General features: G+C 39.9%; 1 protein-coding gene across 1 annotated transcript; it reads right to left on the reverse strand.

The window, feature by feature from the left end:
• Positions 1-91: 91 nt before the first annotated feature.
• On the reverse strand, positions 92-17,960 carry LOC124140866 (T-cell activation inhibitor, mitochondrial-like). Its single transcript, XM_046508672.2, has 9 exons — positions 17,828-17,960; positions 12,383-12,521; positions 11,529-11,652; positions 9,921-10,155; positions 8,292-8,515; positions 7,758-7,849; positions 6,195-6,439; positions 4,088-4,219; positions 92-2,435 (listed from the first exon to the last, which is right to left on the reverse strand). Exons 1-9 carry the CDS (start codon positions 17,854-17,856, stop codon positions 2,189-2,191), a joined length of 1,467 nt encoding a protein of 488 aa, XP_046364628.1. The 5' UTR covers positions 17,857-17,960; the 3' UTR covers positions 92-2,188.
• Between the last annotated feature and the right edge of the window lie 4,836 nt (positions 17,961-22,796).

Here is a 22,796-nt window from a genome sequence, read left to right on the forward strand (position 1 = left end):
ATATCTTTGAGTAAAGATAAAGCTTTCGTCAACTTCAGTGTGTGCATGATCTAATCGATTGATCCATGTACATGTATCTAAATAGTTTTTGCCAGGGCTGCGGTAAAACAATTCCGAATCAAACATCTTAAGTGGGTACCCAGGTAGGGTCGGGTAATAGGGGGTCAGGTACCCAGGTAGGGTCGGGTAATAGGGGGTCAGGTACCCAGGTAGGGTCGGGTAATAGGGGGTCAGGTACCAGAGCAGTAAACTTGGACTCGTCCCAGCCCTATCATACATAATCTGTACTGCATTTTGCATTTATAGTGTGTAAACATCATGGGTGTAGCAACACTGGCTGTAGCTGTTCAATATACAGGGGATATATATATAAATGTATTTCCAATTAAATATACTTGGGTAGATTATATTTCTAAGATTGTAATACTTTGCATTTTTTTTGGATTACTGCATAATCTTTTCTTGAAAAATGTCACAGCATATCATGGACGGATACAGAGGGGGGGTGCGGGGGTGCACACACCCTTTTTATTTAAAAAAATTTCTTTATTTCTGTATAAATTATCACCAAAGACAATAAATAGATCTTAATTGTGCACCCCCCCTTTTAAAAAAAGCTGTATCCGCCCATGAATATTAACAGTCAATGGGAGCGCCCCCATTTTAAACATTTGTGAACCTGTTATTAGCAGCCTAACAAACATACAATATACATTGAAAAATATTAAGTTGGACCCTTTGCTTTTAAATTCTTGGTTCTAGTTTGACATTGAATTTGACTTGGCCCTCTCTACATCTGGTCGTTAATATTTGTTGTTTGACACCACACGCAATATTCAAGCTGTATAATCGCTGTAAATAATCCAGTCTTGAACAGACAATCCTGGTTGAGATCGTGAGTATCGATCTACGTGATTGGGATACGAGGAAATGCCTCAATGCTGGTTAGGCAGTCACTTTACAATCACACACTGCACCAATCCTCATCTGAAATATTCATCAATTAAACTCAATGTTTGTTTGTTTACTTGTTGTTCAACGCCGCACTCAGCAATATTCCAGCTATATGGTGGCGGTCTGTAAATAATCGAGGCTGGACCAGACAATCCAGTGATTGATATCATGAGCATCGATCTAGGCATCCTGTAAGTCGCCTCTTACGACAAGTCAAAATGTAGAATGTAGAAATACGGTATATGACGGCAGTCTGTAAATAACTGAGACTGACTAGACAAGAACGGGTTGCTGAAGACCAATGCTTACCCAGTCCCATATCCTAAAACAGTTTTCTTACATATTCTTTACCGCATTGGGCATTTATGGTGACCAGACAAGCCAGTGATTGACATCATGAGTCAATGATATGATTCCTGATATCCTTCGATCTGTATCCATACCACTCATTTCACAAAATGCATTAGCTACGACCACATCAGATTGATAATTATCTAGCAGACTTTAAGATGATGTGGGCGGTACCTGTAAACCAAGACTATTTTGTTTTTTAGCCTAAGTGATTTAACAAGTGCGAGTGAAGCAATACAAGCATATGGAGGTCTCAGTTGTTTCCTCAGCTCTAAGACAATGTGGCAAAGGCCTCAGTAGTAACTTATCATTAATGATCACCGCTGTGCTAATGAGCAGAACTGATACACCAGGATGTCCTGTTGCATTACATATGAGCAGATGCTGTTTTCGAAATTTGTATATGGTCCAAGGTTTTACGCAATGTAGAAATGTTCACCCCAGTACAAACAACTGTATAGAATCCACGCAGAAAGAAGAATATGTTGCGTCCCAAGGGACACAAAATAATATTCATCGTGACAAATTCTTGACCAGAAATATAAAGTTCCTGTAATTAAAGAAATAATCAAAATCTACAAAACACTTCACCACTTGATTACTTTACAGGATCTTCATATTTCCTGTAAGTGAGTAAGTATGGTTTTACCCTGCTTTTAGCAATATTCCAGCAATATCACGGTGGGGGACACCAGAAATGGGCTTCACACATTGTACTGTCGGGAATCGAACCCAGGTCTTCGCCCGATGAGCGATCGCTTTAACCAATAGGCTATCCGACTGCCTAATATTTCCTGTAAGGACCTTGGAGTTAATTATCAGGGGTCCCTTGGACCCCCAGTTTTGTAGGTTGAAGAAAATCCCTGTATGGTCTCCGTCATTATCAATCATGTGAGCTGCTCTTCCAGTCCCAAGGAATACAGATTTCCCCATCTTGCATAACGGAGTAGAAGTGTGACACACGCAGACACAGCCCCTTCAGTGACACGCCCAGCAGCCACGCCTCGTCAACCAGCTTCTGACAACAGTCAACCATCTGCTGGGGAGTCACAGACTCATCCTTGGAAAGGGCAGATAACTCTAGTTCAGCCTGGCAGAATGTTACAACTTCCTGTTCCTGTCGAAGACAACTGGAAAATAAAGAAAATGTTCTACAGCACTGTAGCTCACCTTGTAATGATATTACATTTACTTTAGCAGTTTCAAATGTAGAAAAGGAGAAATATAATATCCTGTACGACCATAAACTAAAATCTAATATAATAAATTTAAACTTTAAAATAATAACAAGCAAACATTAACGTTTGTATTTACAAATAGTTGATAAATCTATGACACCCATGTCACAGAGAATGTGGTTGGACAAAATAACAAATGTGTATCAGTATTAGGCTTCTTTTGTCAACAGTTCTCAACACAACTGATATTTATACAACTCATATTTATGTTTTAGTTTTCACCTTGTGTGAACAGAAAGTAGAACAGCTTTACTTTGGTTAGACAGCAAGAAGCGTTCCATGACAATGAATTACCATTATCCAGCGCCAAAATATAATAACTTGACATGAATTACCATTATCCAGCGCCAAAATATTATAACTTGACATGAATTACCATTATCTAGTGCCAATATAATATAACATGACATGAATTACCATTATCTAGTGCCAATATAATATAACATGACATGAATTACCATTATCTAGTGCCAATATAATATAACATGACATGAATACCTATTATCAAGCACCAAAATAATATAACATGACATGAATTACCATTCTCCAGCGCCAAAATATAATAACTTGACATGAATTACCATTATCCAGCGCCAAAATATTATAACTTGACATGAATTACCATTATCTAGTGCCAATATAATATAACTTGACATGAATTACCATTATCTAGTGCCAATATAATATAACATGACATGAATAACCATTATCAAGCACCAATATAATATAACATGACATGAATTACCATTATCCAGAGCCAACATAATATAACTTGACATGAATAACCATTATCAAGCACCAAAATAATATAACATGACATGAATTACCATTATCCAGTGCCAATGTAATATAACATGACATGAATAACCATTATCCAGTGCCAACATAATATAACTTGACATGAATAACCATTATCCAGAGCCAATATAATATAACATGACATGAATAACCATTATCAAGCACCAAAATAATATAACATGACATGAATTACCATTATCAAGCACCAACATAATATAACATGACATGAATTACCATTATCTAGTGCCAATATAATATAACTTGACATGAATTACCATTATCTAGTGCCAATATAATATAACATGACATGAATTACCATTATCAAGCACCAAAATAATATAACATGACATGAATTACCATTATCAAGCACCAACATAATATAAAGACATGAATTACCATTATCCAGTGCCAAAATAATATAACCAGCCAATACACACCGGAAATGCATGGATGTATTTTGTGATCATAAATTACCATACAAGTTCTCTTCTCATGAGTGACCAAACCTAAACAGGATTTGGTTTAGGGCTTTTGTTTAATATCCAGCTAGAGATGCACATGCGTAGGATTTATGGATGTCTACAAACGTAAACAATTGTTTTGGGTGAAAATATAATCACAAGCATCTCTAATGTCAATTTTGGCAAGAACAATTTTAAGCTCACAATCAAACTTTCTTCCAATTGCAGCCTATGCTAAATCGGCCAGCGCCTGTCTGGGTGTTTCAAAGCCCAGTCAAATCTTACCTTTCCATGTCTCTGATGATCTTGTCTGCCTCTTGCTTGTGTTTGGCGATGTAGTCAATCAGGATGGAGCCAGGGATGGATGCTGGGACCAGGAACTGACCAGTAGGGCACAGAGCCAGGGGACCAGACTCTCTACAACAGATATGACATGGTCAGTCAATATTTCTCATATCAACCTGGGCCAGGATTAGGACCAGGAACGAACATGTTTGGAACAGAGACAACCGACCAGACTCTCTACAACACAGACATGACATGGTCAGTCAATATTTCTCATATCAACCAGGGACAGGATTAGGACCAGGAACGAACATGTTTGGAACAGAGACAACCGACCAGACTCTCTACAACACAGACATGACATGGTCAGTCAATATTTCTCATATCAACCAGGGCCAGGATTAGGACCAGGAACGAACATGTTGGTATCAGAGACAACCGACCAGACTCTCTACAACACAGTCATGACATGGTCAGTCAATATTTCTCATATCAACCAGGGCCAGGATTAGGACCAGGAACGAACATGTTTGGAACAGAGACAACCGACCAGACTCTCTACAACACAGACTTGACATGGTCAGTCAATATTTCTCATATCAACCAGGACCAGGATTAGGACCAGGAACTGACATGTTGGTATCAGAGACAACCGACCAGACTCTCTACAACAGATATGACATGGTCAGTCAATATTTCTCATATCAACCAGGAACTGACCAGTGGGGCACAGAGCCAGGGGACCAGACTCTCTACAACAGATATGACATGGTCAGTCAATAATACTCATATCAACCAGGGCCAGGATTAGGACCAGGAACTGACATGTTGGTAACAGAGACAACCGACCAGACTCTCTACAACACAGTCATGACATGGTCAGTCAATATTTCTCATATCAACCAGGGCCAGGATTAGGACCAGGAACGGACATGTTGGTAACAGAGACAACCGACCAGACTCTCTACAACACAGTCATGACATGGTCAGTCAATATTTCTCATATCAACCAGGGCCAGGATTAGGACCAGGAACGGACATGTTGGTAACAGAGACAACCGACCAGACTCTCTACAACACAGTCATGACATGGTCAGTCAATTCATGTAAACTGGGACTGGGGACTTACGTGTTGGGAACAGAGCCAGAGGACCAGACTCAATAATGCTTATTTCAACTGAGACCTGGAATTGACCAGTGGAGCATCAGAGGATCATAATTGAGCCAAATCTGAGGATGTCAACCCATGACCAGTTTATCCTCACAGTAAGCTTACACAGAGGGGTGTGCCACAATAGATCACTGAGTATCTTTGCCAAACTAGGCTGGAATTATGGAGTTATATTATGGCTGGACTAACAAGTCTATGCATAGTCCAATCAAAATCGCATAACAAAATTGACATCCGGTTCGTACACTGCAGTGCAGATTTTGGTTGATTTGCAGGATTTGCAAAGCATGTGTACTGTCAACTTAACGTCCACAGATATTTTCCAAATCTTTCCTTGTTTTTAATCAAGGTGCTTACGTGATTTGATGCACTACACGAAGTAAGACATGTTATATTACAATATAGATATTGTATATCGATCAGATCGTCTTCATTGGGTGCTGCCATTTTGTTTGAAGCAAATGCAAGTGATATTAGAGGTGGAATCTGACTGGTCAATAGGAGGGACATAGAAGGGACAATGGCAAGGGTGGATATTGGACTATTACAGTTAACTCCCTTGCCTCAAGAAGATGATCAATGGGTTAATGGTGCCCCCATGTAATGAAGGCATCTTATACAGACAACTTGTGAAATGTTGTCATACCAATGGGTTGCCCTATATCTCTCAATGTGATTTGCCAAAAAACACATTTTTCTACATTTACATTCACAAAAAGACTATTCATAATATATTAAATATATCGTCCCTCGCGAATTAATGTTGAAAGTCCCTCACCAAGGCTCAAAACTTAAAAAGAAGTATCAAAACAGATAATTTATTATTGCTCATAATATTATATTAATCCCTGAACCGTCTGTAAGACAATTTCAGCCTTTTGTACAGCCATTCAGAAATACTACAGATATTGTTTCAGCCAAGATTCTGCCACCTACCCCTCCACCACCAGCTGCAGATGTGAGAGGTCATTGTTGAACAGCTTCGTCTTGGCAGCATCCTGACATCGCCGGAGGGAGTTGAGGAGCTTGTTCAGCAACAACTCATATTCTTCTGCCATTACGAGGTGATGCTTCCGTTTCCGGCGCACGATCTGGATGTTATTGAGGAGCTGTGACAGCTTCTCCTCCATCAGCGGCAACCTCTCCAACACCGCCTCGTACGACCTCACCGACATCAACAGCTAGGTGAACAGAAGAGGGTCTTTTCAATGACTCTTTAGATGACATGATTTCAAAGATGATGAGTTGATATTTTGAAAAGGTAAAAGAAATTACCGTATTCGACGTAATGAGCGCCCTGCTCTGATAAGCGCCAACAGCGATATTTGCTAATATATTGGCTAGTGAACAATCTCAATTAGCACCTCTTCCAATTGATTAATGTACACAAGACTTATTTATTTGTGTATCATACGCACTCGTACGTCATATGCACCCTTAATTATGGGCAATTAAATCCTGGAAAAATATATCTGTCGTATATAAACATTTCAGGCTGTCAGCATAAACCATGAAATTTACGATCTTTCAACTCAAAATAATATTATAATAAGAGCCCCCTAATTCTAATTTTAGAGTGCCCTGGGCACTTATTACGTCGAATACGGTAATCTGGTACATTGCCATCGATGGCGGGTTCAAGACGATGTTTATTGATGCATGGCATGGTGGGTACAATGTCTAAGGGACACCACTCTTGTGGTCCCTATACGACAATGCTCATATAGCAGTAGAGCTACCTACTGTAGTTATATATACAACAAAGGTGACAAAGACTGTGTCTCAGACGAGTTTGTTTTACAATATCGTATTAATAAGATGTCATTTTCTTTTTGCTAGAACTCATAATAAAATGAATGTATAAGTACAATATTTGACTATAGTGATGCTATTGAGTATTAACATAGCCAAATGATTGCTTTACAGTTTTCTGAAGACATAGGGTCTAAGGCAATCTCATTAAAATCAGATCTTAGTTCTCGCTATCGCTAAACAAAGATCTGAAGACATCCCATTAGGGGTCATGTCAGAATGACCTTTCATCCGACCAATCAGTGTGTCGCTTACCAGATTATGAAAGTGACAGTCGGAATGTGATTTCTAATCATGCAATCTCAAAACTTTAACATTGGGTATTCCAAACGATAGTTACGGGTTTTAACAACTGAATCCTTACAATCTAGACCATCTATTAGCCATTCCAGAATGTTTTTGTTCAGGTTTCAAATTTGTGATCGAGAATTTGTCAAAATATGTTTCAAAGCGTAGTCGCCAATTTGAAATTTGTGCCGTAAAGCACGAGAAAGCCGCCTTCTGATTGGTCATTCCATTGGTCGGTCAAAGTTCGCGCAAGGTCGGTCTGACGTGACCCGTAATGGGATGTTCTCAGAACTTGGTTTAGCGGTAGCGAGAACTAAGATCTGGTTTTAATGAGATTGGGTCTAAGGGCACTTTTAAGATTTCATTTATTCATTATGGGACATTCTGACCAAGTCTAACCGTCATCCAGTAGGTAGGAACGTCTTCACTGCTGAGAATGATGTCTCCGTGGACAGATACACCCGTACTGTTACTGAACACCAGAGAACGCCCTGTAGAACACAACATTTACATACTATAAAAAACGAAAGGAAAAAAATCAGTGACGAGTAAAAATACTTACTTCTGTGTGCACAAAAAATACAAGATATACCAGTCAGCTACAAGCCTGGTGAGACCATTTTGACAAACATACCACACATGGCACTACATTCAGATACCTCTTAAAGATCAGAAAAGCAATTAATGAATTTCTTTTCAGGTGAACAATTGCCTTGCCTTTACATGTGTTTGTGATGGGTGCCACCGGTGGGGCAGGATACGCTCACCTTTTTGCAAAAGCCTGGTATCATCACTGTTTGATAGTGACTCATAAACACATGCTCATGATATAGTCGACTGCTTTGTGCAGAGATTTCTAATTGGATATGGAAAGGGTTTTGTTGCTTTATTACACATTGATTTGTATAGCCAGCATCTCTTTAATATACTCACCTTTGAGAATACCCCCAACTCTTTCTGGGTGTTCGGTATAAAGTCTGTAGAAACTTTTGACGCATCCCCTGAAATGGCTAAAGCCCCACACACTCTCCCAGCGAATGTCGGACAGCCCGATGGAGACCTGTAGAGCGCTGCAGATTCTGTCAATGTCCTCCTTTGTCGACTGAACAGACTCCAGGAAACTGTGCGACTTCTCTATATTTTTCAACAGCCATGATCTGAAATATCGAGGATTCAGAATCTCCAAGACTTTTCTTATTCATGATATTTCAGAGGGGGGTGGGGGGGGGTGTTCATCTCATTTTGACTAGATTAATATATTTTAGCAATATGTGGTAAAGTTTCAATGTTTTTTATGTGCTTTTTAACTGGTATAGGAAAAAATAATTCCACCATATAACCAGATACACTTCAGTTGTCTAAAGATGCCATGTGTTAAAGGTCATTACCAACACAAGTATCAGCTATAAAAAGATTCAGTCAGGAATAGCGTTGTTTGGTTGGTTGTTTGGTTGGTTGTTTGTTTGGTTTGTTGGTTGGTTGGTAAGTTGGATGGTTAGTTGGTTGGTTGGTTGTTGTTTAACGCCACAGTCAGCCATATTCCAGCTATATGACGGCGGTCTGTAAATAATCGAGTCTGGACCAGACAATGCAGTAATTGACATCATGAACATCGATCTACACAATTGGGATACAATGATCAACCAAATCAGCGATCCCGATCATGTAAGTCACCTCTTACGACAAGCCAGGTCGCCTTTTACGGCAAGCATGGGTTCCGGAAAACCTGTTCTGCCCCGGACATTCACAGGTCCAATAAGATAGTAGGGCAGCATGTGACACTGCACTCTTGGTGGAAGAATTCACTGCTGATTGGGGCATTTAAATTCAAATTGTTCAATGAATATCTTCCCCTATATTTCCAGGGCTGGCATTTCGGTAAGCCTATACTAACCCCAGGATCCATTCCCGTGGTTCTCACGATTTCAAATTACCCGAAATTAATTTTCATTAACATTTGACCGACCTATCAAACGTCGAGAGTAAGAAAAAGAAAGTGTGTTAGGGAGGACTTGCCACCATCAGTTTTAATAGACATCAAGACTTTTTTAAGTGCTTTCTTGTGCGTGTCGGTCTGTTGACGTTGTCACAAACTCTATCAGTCGTAAAGTCTGGCATGTTGTTGACATCGTCCGACCTAACAATAACGCTGATTTGTAACACGCATTCTGATTGGTCCGTTAGATAGAAAAGCGCTAATGGAAATCAAGGGCGGGTAATTTGAATTTGTGCAAACCACGCGATATGGATCCTGGGGTTAGTGTAGGTCTACTAGATTGTGAGCACTTGAGATATAGTGAATGAATGTATATTTGCAGTGATGGAATACATGTTCATGTGTACGGATGCATACTCCTCAAAAGAAGTGAAAGAATCGGGTGTACCTTAACTTCTTTTGAGTAGTATATATGTAATTTGTTTACTGTTTAAAGAACCGTCGAAAAGATTGTCCTTGATGATGTATATCATTTAAAAATACAACTGATGACAGAAAATTGTAATTATTACAGTGTTAAAATCTTAGTTTGTATTCAAGTGAATAAAATAAAACAATGATATAACCTGAGAGAGATGTCGATAGTACTTGAAGGCCTTGCCCTCGGATCTTGTTTCCCTGTGGCTGCATAGTAGGACGGATGCCAGTCGATTGGTCGGTCAGGCTGACCACTGGCTGGGGAGGCTTTGAGTGGCACGGAGCTGAGATAGTCGAGGGGGAGATGGAGAGAGCTGAGAACTGTCTTAACCGTGTCTCGTACATCACGGGATGCCAACGAAATGTTCACACTTTGTAGAGCAGCTGAAACATAGTAGGATGGCATCCAAATGATGATTTAGTTGAAGTCAGTAGTGTGTCTTCACTGTTTTTTAAACATGTTAAAAATTCATACTTTCTCAGAAAATCAAACTTTGCAATGCGCTTCTTCTATAAGTATGGAAACTGTTCTTTAAATTTAAAAAGAATCCATGCAGTAGTTTTTAAATTATTGGTCGCACAAACATTAAGGTAAAAAAAATAAAAATAATCCAAATATTGAAATCAACCTTCACACTGCATCTGTTCTATCAACGACGTATATAGATATATATACGTCTTTGGTCCTATTATTATATTGGTATAGAAAGTGTTCACAAAGTTTGAAAAGAATCTAAGTACATGTATAAGTTTTCAAGTTATATGTTCACACACAAAAATTTCCTCAGATAGGACATACAGACGGACAGAATTCCTTGGTATAACTATATATAATGACCTAAAAGGGCGTGGATATGATATACTAGGATTTAAAGGTTTCTTGCAGCCCAAGGGACACAACTCTGCACAGCAAAATGACGACTGGGCCAGCCATGCCTCGATACTCAAGTTGAACATACTGCTAGGAATCTTGGCTGTTTCTAGATTATCCTGCATGAAGTTGGGATATTTTCTCCATGTCATGAGGGCACTAGTGAGTCATAATAACAGGATACTTTTCTGTGCAGAAGCCATAAGATATGACTTGCCACTTTAAAACTACTTGCAAGTGTTGTTCTCTGAGTAATGCCATATTCAGCATGCAGAGTTGCTGCTCTTTGATGCATGGATGCACTCGTCACATACAAACACACACACACACACACACACTCACTGACACACACTCATACACACACACACACTCACACTCACACGCACGCACACCACACACACACACACATGCATGCACACACACACACACACGCATGTACACACACACTCTCTCTCACACACACACATGCATGCACACACACACACGCATGTACACACACACACACACACACACACACACACACACACACACACACACACACTCACACACACACACACACACACTCTCTCTCTCTCTCTCCCTCTCTCTCTCTCTCACACATACACCTATAATGCATCAGAGGACCCCCAATAATTAATTCTAAGGGTTCTTACAGGCAATATAAGGGTCCTGTAAAGTAAAGAAATGGTGTAGCATACTGTACTGTATACATAATTACTTTAGATCCTGTAGGTACAATGGATATTGTTGTGCGTTCCCCATATATTCTTTTTCTGCGTCCAATCTCAACATTTGCACATTGTGTAAAACCCTGACAGTCCATAGCGCTTCTCTATTGTGAGAAGTGTTTCTCAACCCGACAGCTGCTTTTTCAACTGCTACTTACGTTTCTCTGTTGGAAGTTGCTGCGGGCGAAAGAAGAACTGAAGCACAGTTGGATGAGCTGACCCTGACCTCTGCAGACAGGTGATATATTCGTGTAATCGTTTCAGGGACTCCTCATTCACAGACTGTAAACAACAAAGACAAAGTTTCATACATTCTTGTTAAAATCAGATATTTTATTCTGATACCATACCTCCCAGTGTGAAGAGCTGAGGACTCCATAGGGGTCACAACCGGTGAACTATCTTATCAGCCAATCAGCAGCAACTATCTAATCAGCCAATCAGCAGCAACATCAGCCAATCAGTTTCAAGGCTTGTAAATTATCGGTACAAGTGAGCAAAGCATATCTAATGTCTGTATATAAATGAACATAATTGTTCCGAATGCAAACCAAAAAAACTGTGCTATTACATTTTTGTGGATATTTTATACATCCTGTAGTTTCTGAGCACCAGGACTTTACAATCAATGATATATTTTTGTTCTGTGGCGGTTTCTTATGCTAAGATCAAAATTTCCGAAATGAGGTGGTAAAAAATGAACAGAAATCATTCTATAAAGCTGTCTACTGAGTGACTCTAGAACCCATGGCTTCTTCATTTAGATTGTCACTTAAACATCGATCATGGTTCATCTGACACAATCTTTTATGGATGTGTCCTCAGATAAGGAAGCAGAGAAGTTTCATATCACAGTAAAATATCTGATTTTAATAAGATCAAAATTCTATATTACCTGTAAATATAACAAGGAGATATTTATGCTTTCCATTAGTCAGACCAACAAGATGTTTAAAATTCTATATTTGGTATATCAAGTACTTTCATTGTAGTACCATTTTCTCATACGTACCCGCTCTCTTGGATATTTTCCAAACAGATCTGGATGCACCACAAAGTAGAATGGACGAAGAGCAGCAGCTGTCTCCTGCACATTGAGATGCCGCACTGTGACTTGAACGTGCTGGATCAACTTATTGTGTGCAATCCATCTGACGAAGAAAATATGTAATAATAACAATATACTAATATTGTTTCATAACATGGTAGCCGCCTCCGTGGTCTAGTGGTAGAGCTTCCGCCCGGAGAGCGGAAGGTCCGGGGTTCGATCCCCGGCCGCGTCATACCAAAACACGTTAAAAGATGGTACTTGTTGTTACCCTGTCTGGCGCTCGACATTAAGGGGCTAAAACAAGGACTGGTCGGCTCGGAGTCAGTATACTGTGTCTGAGTGGGGTATTCATGTTAAACTGCGGCATGGTATCTCAGTGAGCTAGCACTATAAATCGGCATCAGTCCGGACTAGTACAAGCAGCCACACACACACACACACGTGCATGCACGTCGCTATATAAGTGCAATAATCTTGGACGCGACGTTAAACCCAATTTCACCTCACCTCATAACATGGTAATACTGGTATTGTATAACATGTTGTTACACCAGTTGTAATCAATCGGGCACTTTCATACAAAACTGAGAATATTAATGAATTAAGCCCTCGCTTTCACAATCAAGCAACATGACTGACCAATCAGAAGAAGTGATACAGAATCCACCATTTTGTGCGACAACTTTAAACCTTTTGTCAAAGTGATGGATGTTTTAAACAGATATCCGACAATGCCACCAAGGAATATCAGTATCTCAGGAATGTAACATGATTCAATATTAGAAGCGTTTTCTTTAAATCCCCATAAGTGTTGATGACTGATTCGTGAATATTGTTGGGGGGTGAGGTTAACACCACTCTGGTGGTGGGTTAATTGAAGTATTTGAAGAAGTCATAGATGTACCATCTTCCCGAGGCAAGAGAGTTAACTGGCTGTAAAAGTCCAGTTTCCAAACTTGCTGAAATAGACTGGAATTTCTGGACTCAATTGTAGCGCCACCAGTGGCTATTACAAGTTTTGTCTCTTCTCTGTCCCTCCTACTGACCAATCAGATTCCATCTCTCATGTCACTTGCATTTGTTTCAAACAAAATGGTGTCGCCTAGTGTAGACTAGTGTGATTTTCAATACACTTCTCATATCGATTGTGAAGCTTTTCAATTCCAATCAGGAAGAAGTTTTCTGACGCCACCCTGAAAGACCCATTCACGGCAGCTCTGAGGTCATTGTTGTCGTCAAAGCACTTCCACGAAGATGTTCTTTCAGTTTAGGAAACAGGTGGAAATCACTTGATACCAGGTATGGAGGCGAATATGGAGGGTGAGGAAGCTCTTTGAACCCACAGCAGCAGCAGCCTTTGCATATCGAGAGGTGTGAGAAGAGGCATTGTCATAAAGTAGTAGAACTCCAGTAGTCAGCATTCCTCAACGCTTTTCTTTGATAGGATATCTTAGCATGCTTAGGCGATGAAACAGCCATCGGTAATCATCTTTTGACTTTCTAAGTAATCAATAAGGATCGCACCCTTTGCATCCCAGAATACAGTGGCCATAACTTTCTCCACTGATCTTGAAGACTTGAATTTCTTTAGTGCTGGAGAAGTGAAATAATGCCATTCCATGGATTGACGTTTTGACTCGGGATCATAGTGGTAGACCCATGTTTACCTGTTACTAATCTCTTTTTGAATTTGAATTGACAAAAGCCTCCTCAATTCACTCTAAATTTTCTGTGGCAATGTCAGTTCTTTTTTCCTTAAGATAAAAATTTAGAGACTTTGGGCTAAACAATCAGATATCTTGTAAATCTGAAAATGTTCCTGAATAATAGTTTCAATGGATCCAAGGCTTAGACCTGTGTCTTCCTCAAGTTCAACAATGGTAATACGTCTCACTGACAATAGAAGTTTTTCTATCTTCTTGATTGAATCTTCATTGATGGAAGTTGAGGGATGTCCAGACCTAGGGTCATCATCAAGGCTTGTTCTCCCAGCCTTAAACACAGCTGCCCAACGTTTAACAGTAATAGCTAGGGCTGTTTTCCCCATACACATGTGACATGAGGTCATGAATTTCTTGGGGAATACTTTTCTCTAAAGTTAAAAAACTTGATGCTGCTCGGTACTTATTCTTGTGTTCATTTGGCTGTCCCTATATATACAAAAAGCCGCAACACAACAAATACACTTGCACTGACCTACACAAACAATGTACTACATTGACTAGTTCACTTTGTTATAGTCCATAATTGAAAGTTCGTCAGGCTTAGAACTTTTTGACCAGCCCTCTATGATCTTTTGCTTTTTTACACATAGAGATGAAAACTCAAGGTAAATGTTCATCTACAGTGTTCCCTCACTATTGCACACTTCAATATAGCGCTAACTCAGTTTTAGCATTTGATAATGCATGGCTCCCAAAATTTACTTACATTTTTAATAAACTCAAGTTTTACAATGACACAATGTATTTCAATTTACATGCAAACAATTATTTAAGATAATTTGTTTGCATGTGACTCATTTTCCTCCACGACAAGAAAAGAAGACAAAGTTGGATGGGTTGTTTTTTTCACAAGACAACATGATTACTTGAAACAAGATAACGTAAACTAAATAACCTGTGTTCCCTGGTGAGGAACACAATGTCAGTTAAAATCCAGACCTAACTTGTAAGCTTTGAATAAAACAGAGTGTGTCGTACAATGACATCATCCAAACAAAGTTTCTTAAGAGACACATACTACATACCAGTAAATCTTTCAAAACTTAAAGAAAACACAATCTTGTTTGGTGATGTTATTTTTGACATACTGATTACAGATTCTGGCAAATCCAACAGATTCATCTGTAAAGTACAATCACATCTGGTTGCAACTTCGAGCTAAAACCTCCATTAAGACACAAACACAAACGCTAAAATTAGCAGAGTTATTCTCTTCCCCGACATGTGATCCTTTTATCTTGAAATTGATATACCGTATTTGACGTAATAAGCGCCCAGGGCACTCTCAAAATTAGAAATAGGGGGCTCTTATTAGAATATAATTTTGGTGAGATTAAAAACGATGTTGAAAGATGGTAAATTTTGTGGTTTATGCTGACAGCCTGAAATGATATAAAAGAAGAATCTGTGTGTATTATACACGATAGATATATTTTCGAGAATTTAATTGCCCATAATTAAGGGTGCATATAACAAACGAGTGTGTATTATTCACAAAGTTTTGTGTACATTGATCAATCGGAAAGGGTGCTAATTGGGATTGTTCACTGGCAAGTATATTAGCAAATATCGCCGTGGGCACTTATTACGTCGAATACGGTAATTGCAGCATAAATGAAAATGAAACTATTATTATAATATTTCACCCAATTGTGAAAAGATTATTCGCAGTTACATCTTAGTATTCATAAAGATCACTTTACCATGAATACACAATGCGATTTAGATGCCATATCACTTTACCACTTGCAGAAGAATAATGTAAAGCCATTAAGTGCAATGCGCCATCTGGCTGCTTTTATTATGTGTAACATACTCTGAAACCAACTTGTGGTCCGTTTCCACGATATGTGAAGAGAGATTTTACAACTGACTTGATGGTATGATTTGTGAGTGAGTGAGTTGGGTTTAACGCCGCTTTTAACATTATTCCAGTTATGTCACGGCGTGTCAGCTTAATGTGGGAGGAAAGCCCGAAGTGATGCAGGTCTCAGACGTTTACCACTTCGGTGAAACCCACGAGCACGGGTATGGTGCTGACAAACCTAGAAACATAATTGGGGCGAACCGGGATTCGAACCCACAATCATAGGTTTCTGGCGTGCCCAAGGGACGCAACTCTGCACAGCAAATCGCGGCGCCTTAGACGATTGGGCCACCCGTGCCCCCGGTATGATTTGTAATTTATTTACTTCAATACCAAACAGTTTCACTTAAAATTTAATAAAAAATAAATAATAAATTAAAATTCTGGGCAGCAACTAAGACCTTATCATCACACGTGTTAGTGTCTTCATTAAGGTCTTCCAGTCTTTAGTATGACATGACTATCTTTAAACACACAAGTCGGTCATAATGGGATGGGACTCAACTCAAAAGTACTAGAAATTGTATTTACTAAGAAAGTGTTATCCCAAATATAACATTTGTTACATTTGACCACATTCTTAAAAAAGGCATTGTGTATTTAAAGTTAGTTATGGCAAGAGTAATGTTTAATTACTGGGGCAGCCATCTTGCAACTGATACATGTTTCTCTGTTATTTGCCAGTTTGTCATAATTACCTTATAGGGCTGGGATGAGTCCAGTTTTACTGCCCGAGTACGCACCACCCTATTACCCGACCCTACCCGGGTACCCACCACCCTATTACCTGACCCTACCCGGGTACCCACCACCCTATTACCTGACCCTACCCGGGTACCCACCACCCTATTACCCCATCCTACCCGGGCAACCACCACCACATTACCCACCACATTACCCGACCCTACCCGGGTACCCGCCACCCTATTACCCGACCCTACCCAGGTACCCACCACCCTATTACCTGACCCTACCCGGGTACCCACCACCCCGTTACCCGATCCTACACCCCCTTACCCTCAAGCATATAAAAGTCAGAAAGAATGGGTGCATTGTCAGAAAGAAATGGGAACATTAGTGACATATAGTGTAACCATTGAGTTTCAGATAATTTTTGTTATTAAACAATATATCACGTGACTAACCACGAGTCCGTGTAGTCCTATGAGTACCTGCATGTGTCCTACTCAGTACCCAGCCAACCCGAGTACCCGAGTTAACCGTCCCAGCCCTACTATCTCAGCACTTGGGCAATATTACATTGTCTTAGGATTGGTTATGTTTCCAAGACTATTCACCATTATAATCTTACGTCCTTCTCATATACTATCTAAGTGTTAGTCTACGCCACTAACGGGAATGCGAAAATGTGCCCCTGGAGCCGAGAGCCGCGATGGGGTCTTAAAGTCAAGACATGGCCCTACTTGCTCCATCTCGGCCTGCTAAAAAGAGGGGGTACACATAATACCCATGTAACGATCAAAGTGACATGGTAGAGGGCGCAGTTAACAAGTAAGGTGTCTACATAAAAAGGTGCTTTTAGACAATTTGATCCTATCTGGAAAAACTACGACTGAATACAAGGATACTCACGAAATTTGGATATGGGCGAACTTCAAAGGAAAATTAACTTTCTCGTAGAATAAACACCAGTCATGTTAATCAAATAGTGTTCATTAACCAATATAATTCGACGATGTGTTAATTGGGAGAATGCATTTTGAAAACCTAATAGGGTTGGAAATGAGCGAAAACTGGGGCCCTTGACGTCAAGCGAAATGCTATAACAATTCTAAGGCATCTAAAATTACGAACCTTGCTCCCGTTAATGAGACTTTCAACATCCTTGAACTTGGTGATGCTGGATGGCATATTTACAACCTGATTGTGCCATTTGCAACAATCAAAACAATAAAGTTTTCAATATAAATACACAATCAAAGGGGCATAACTCTCAGTCCTGATGTCTTAAGGATGGCCGCTATTGTATTTTGCTATCTTCTTTCCGGCACGTGGGATATGTTGGAGAAGAAATACAATTTCATAAGTGTTTATGTCGTGGTCTGAAAATAATATATTTATCTTACCACGGTTTGCTGAATCTCACAAAGTCTCTCTCCATGAAAGTTTCACATACATGTTAGAATTAAATCAATACATGATACATAGAGAATCTCACCCGAGTGTCTTTTGATATCAAATATATCAACACGAGTTGATAAAAGTGGACAAATTCCGAGGCTTGCCGAGGATTTTTGCCACTTTTATCAACGAGTGTTGATATATTTGATATCAAAAGACACGAGGGTAAGATTTTATTTATCATCCAACATCATTCTTCCAACTTTTTCAATTTGTAGACAGTAATTAGCAGTGTCTTCAGTGTAAATAGTACTGCTAACAGCTTCAGTAGCAGAGCCATTAGTGATGTCATTTGATTGTGACGTCATGGTAACCAGTGACGTCACAATGGTCTTCAAAGCATTGTGATGTAATTTCATTGCAGCGATATCTACAGTGTAGATATCGCTTGATTTAATCCAAGCGATATCTCCTGTGGGAGCCAGTTTTGGATGATAAATACCATTTCTATATTAAGGCGGTCGGTCGGATAGCCTAGTGGTTAAAGCGTTCGCTCGTCACGCCGAAGACCCGGGTTCGATTCCAGACATGGGTACAATGTATGAAGCCCATTTCTGGTGTCCCCCGCCGTGATATTGCTGGAATATTGCTAAAGCGGCGTAAAACCTCACTCACTCACTCACTCACTCGTACTAATGTTGCTTCCTACTGATGAAAATGTAACTAGAGAATCTATATAATACTTATGCTACTCAAGAGAAGTTTAAGTCTTTTGGGTAGTATGTGTTGTTGACTCATTGATGTAACTGTGTGTGTATTAAAGTACGTGTCTTTTTAAGGAATAAATTGATATATGGAAAGAGTCGAGTTTTATGTCGCATGTCGTAGATCAAGTGGATATAGAATTTAGTTGGCGAAAGTTGTGATGTTTTAGATTTAATATCAGGTATTGTATTGTGACATCTGTCCTCAAATATATTCTATTCCACAATGAACTCAAAAGCATTGGCGGTCTTTATTTTTGTTTTAAATCGAGTATGGCTAGATCTATCGACTGTGGACTAGGAGGAAGTGATCCGTGTTTATATATGGATCGCGTCGTTAGGTGTAAGTCGATCTTAAGTCGTAGCCCATTACACGATACGCTTACAACTGAGTAGAGAAATATACATGGACGTTGACTTGAAACTTTTACAGCTTCGAATAAGTCAATATCATTCTATCATTTAAGATGTCATTTTAAAACAAAATATGACATTATGTTAGTTAATCACTTGCTGCATATTTAATTGTTATAATTACGAGTGGCGATGGTTATTTAATCATCTACTGATGTCATCCTATTTTTTAACAGGGCCTTCATTTCGTAGTATAATCTCTGAATAGGGATTCTTTCCAGAAGGTTCATTCGCAGGACGGTGACCAACTGAATTTTCCTTAATCTCTTTCTTGGACGTCGTGCGAATTTTGTTCTCGAAATCGCCCGTGCTGTTTGTTGTTTGACGCCGCACTCAACAATATTCCAGCTATATGACAGCGGGCTGTAAATAATCCTGTCCAGACAATCAAGTGATTGATATCATGAGCATCGTTCCACACAACATCGTCAGCGAGTCTGACCACCCGATCCCGACAAGGCTGTTACGACAAGCATAGTCGCCTTTTACGAAAATCATGGGTTGCTGAAGACCTGTTCCTTCCCGGATCTTCACGGGTCATCAGTCGTGCACGTGTCTTTCTTAATCCGGATTAAGAATGGGTTGTAACCAATGCAAAGAGTAAATATTCCAGGGTTTCCAAGAAGTATTGCTTTTGATGGATATGGTTAATGTACCACCTCGTTATATTTTATTTCTCTTCACAGTTCTGTCAATGTTAGTTTGTGTAGACTTTAAACGTCACACCCCCTGCCGGGCAAAAGAAAGTATACACCCATGGTTGATGGTGGCTAAATATGAAACGAACAAGAAATGGTTATTCGATTATGATGTATTTGATACGGGTATCACAGATGTTTTGAATACTAAGCTTGCAGTGTTTATGCGACCGTTTTCAGCCTAGTAACGTTTTGATGATGTTTGTATATTGCGGGGGGTCAAATCCAGGTTTCAAGTGTATACATGTCTTTGCCTGGCTGGTCAGTATCCATCGTCGTTTTAAGAAGGGTTCCCAATGGGGATTCTAGGTTAGAAAAGGTCCCCAGGGATCTATGTTGGTCTTAAGAGGCGACTAACTGGATCGGGTTGTCAGGCTCGATGACTTGGCTGATTGTGTCACCGTAACCTGATGGCTTGAATCGTTGCTCACAATATCAAACAGTGGTTTGTGTGTTTTATTATATACTTCAGTGTGAAAGACTGAGTTTTCTGAAGCTGAGAAAAGATATATTTCCATTGCAGTGACCATAACACTTTGACGGAACTATTGTCATACAAGAGCTACCTCCCAACAAGTTGTCTTCCTTTATCGTAAGTGTCTGGCACGTACACAAACTGTTGACTTCTTTTTTTACGTTAGTTGCACATTGACAAGGCAAAATAATGTTAATATCGCTTCTTGCCGTTTGTTATTCTCTTGAAATGTTTCGTTATACACTGTAAATTTCTCATTTAACTCGTCAATCGAAACTGTTCGTTTCGAAAAGCGCCATGTTCGTTGCTTGACCATGAGCAGTGTGCATTCTTTCGCTTCAGGCATGGGGCGGTAGGGTAGCCTTGTGGTTAAAGCGTTCGCTCGTCACGCCAAAGACCCGGGTGAATTCACGTTCTGTCGTATTGTTATCTTCAGTGCAGAAGTATGAGGTCATTCTACTAACCATTCATCTTTGAGAATCGCTGAATGTGGGAATGTCGAAAAGTTATTATACTTAACCCTTCAAATGTTATGGGTAATAGAGGAGTATGGTTCCTGACATGGTGAGTCAGTACACTTTATGAGTATATTTCAGTAATATTAAAAAGAATGAGCACCTAAATAGTGAGTGAGTCAAGTTTTACGCGACCCGGGTGTATTCCCTGCCATATCATTCCGGAGTCACACCAGAAATAGGCTTCACCACTGTGTCCTTGTGGGGAATCGACCTCGACTCACCGGCCTGACAAGCTGTCACTTTGACCTATAGACTACCCAACTGCCTCTATGAAGTATGACTACACAGGATAGGCTGAATTCTGCACTGAGAACTGCATGTACTCGGACGTGTGGCCGGGGCATGATTAAACATAGACTGACATCTAGTCTCTGAAACGTATTTTACAGATAAAAACAGTTGTTAAATTATTATAGTTATGAAAAAAATTAAACAGTATCCCTTAGGCTCTTCATTTTCAGATACTGATACTGCAGTAATCTGGACTTGCCAAATATTCTAGACTTGGGCTGTATTGGATATATTTGTTCCTGGGTCTGTGTGGCAGGCTAGGTTAAACACAAAACACCCAGATGTTGTGCAATCGAGTTGGATTCGGGTCACTTTCTGGTGAGTCAGCGCTTGACACTCGAGCTTTGTATGAACAGGATACGGCACACATACACACGCATTCACTGTGTGCGGATCGATTTCATGAGCACAGAGGTCATTTTCCCCCTAATATAACCATTTAAGATGAGTCAACACTGTGGTTTTTTCTCTCTTAACACTGGACTCAGAGGAATTCCAATTACCTGCTGGCAGACTATAAGTAATCCTGACCAGACAAATCAGTGATTGATATTATGAGCAACTGACCAAGTGACTGCAATGTTAAATAAATACATGTATCATGTCTGTTTGCCTAAAAAGACCGCCTCCGTGGTCTAGTGGTAGAGCGTCCGCCCGGAGAGCGGAAGGTCCGGGGTTCGATGCCCGGCCGCGTCATACCAAAAGACGTTAGAAGATGGTACTTTTTGTTATCCTGTCTGGCGCTCGACATGAAGGGGCTAAAACAAGGACTGGTCGGCTCGGAGTCAGTATACTGTGTCTGAGTGGGGTATTCATGTTAAACTGCGGCATGGTATCTCAGTGAGCTAGCACTATAAATCGGCATCAGTCCGGACTAGTACAAGCAACCACACAAACACACACACGTACATGTACGTCGCTATATAAGTGCAATAATCTTGGACGCGACGTTAAACCCCATTTCACCTCACCTCACCTGTTTGCTTAAATCACAATTTATAGGGGTTATCACGCGAGTGTGTTTGGGGATGGTATATATCCTGTATTAGGAATGAACATTGTGTTTAGCGAGCCTTTGCGGATAGAGATACAAATATTAAAGGTCAAGTAGGGAGTGTTTATAAATAAACCACACTCCCGCGCAGTGGTGATTCCGCATATGACCCAACGGATATCCTTTTTATCTGTTGGCTTTATTCTGCCGGGAAACCTGTCCATTATATGATAAAGATAAGTTATCTGTAATCAGGCGTGCTTTTTGGGTGAATCAAGGTCACAATACATCAAAGCAAATGGTGACACGAAAGATGCACAAATGTTGGAACATTATTTCGGGACACAGTGTCGTTAAGTTAATCAAACAATTTATGAATTATTATTGTTGTTTTGTTTGTTATTTAACACAGCACTCAGCAATATTCGAGTCTAGACCAGACAATCCAGTGATTGATATCATGAGCATCGATCCACGCAATTGAGATACAGTGACATGCAAGACCAAGTCAGCTAGCCTGACCACCCGATCCCGTTAGTCGCCTCTTA

This window comes from Haliotis rufescens, unplaced genomic scaffold (assembly GCF_023055435.1).
Source record: "Haliotis rufescens isolate VD_foot unplaced genomic scaffold, xgHalRufe1.0.p SCAF_17, whole genome shotgun sequence".
In the NCBI taxonomy this organism is placed as follows: Eukaryota; Metazoa; Mollusca; class Gastropoda; order Lepetellida; family Haliotidae; genus Haliotis; species Haliotis rufescens.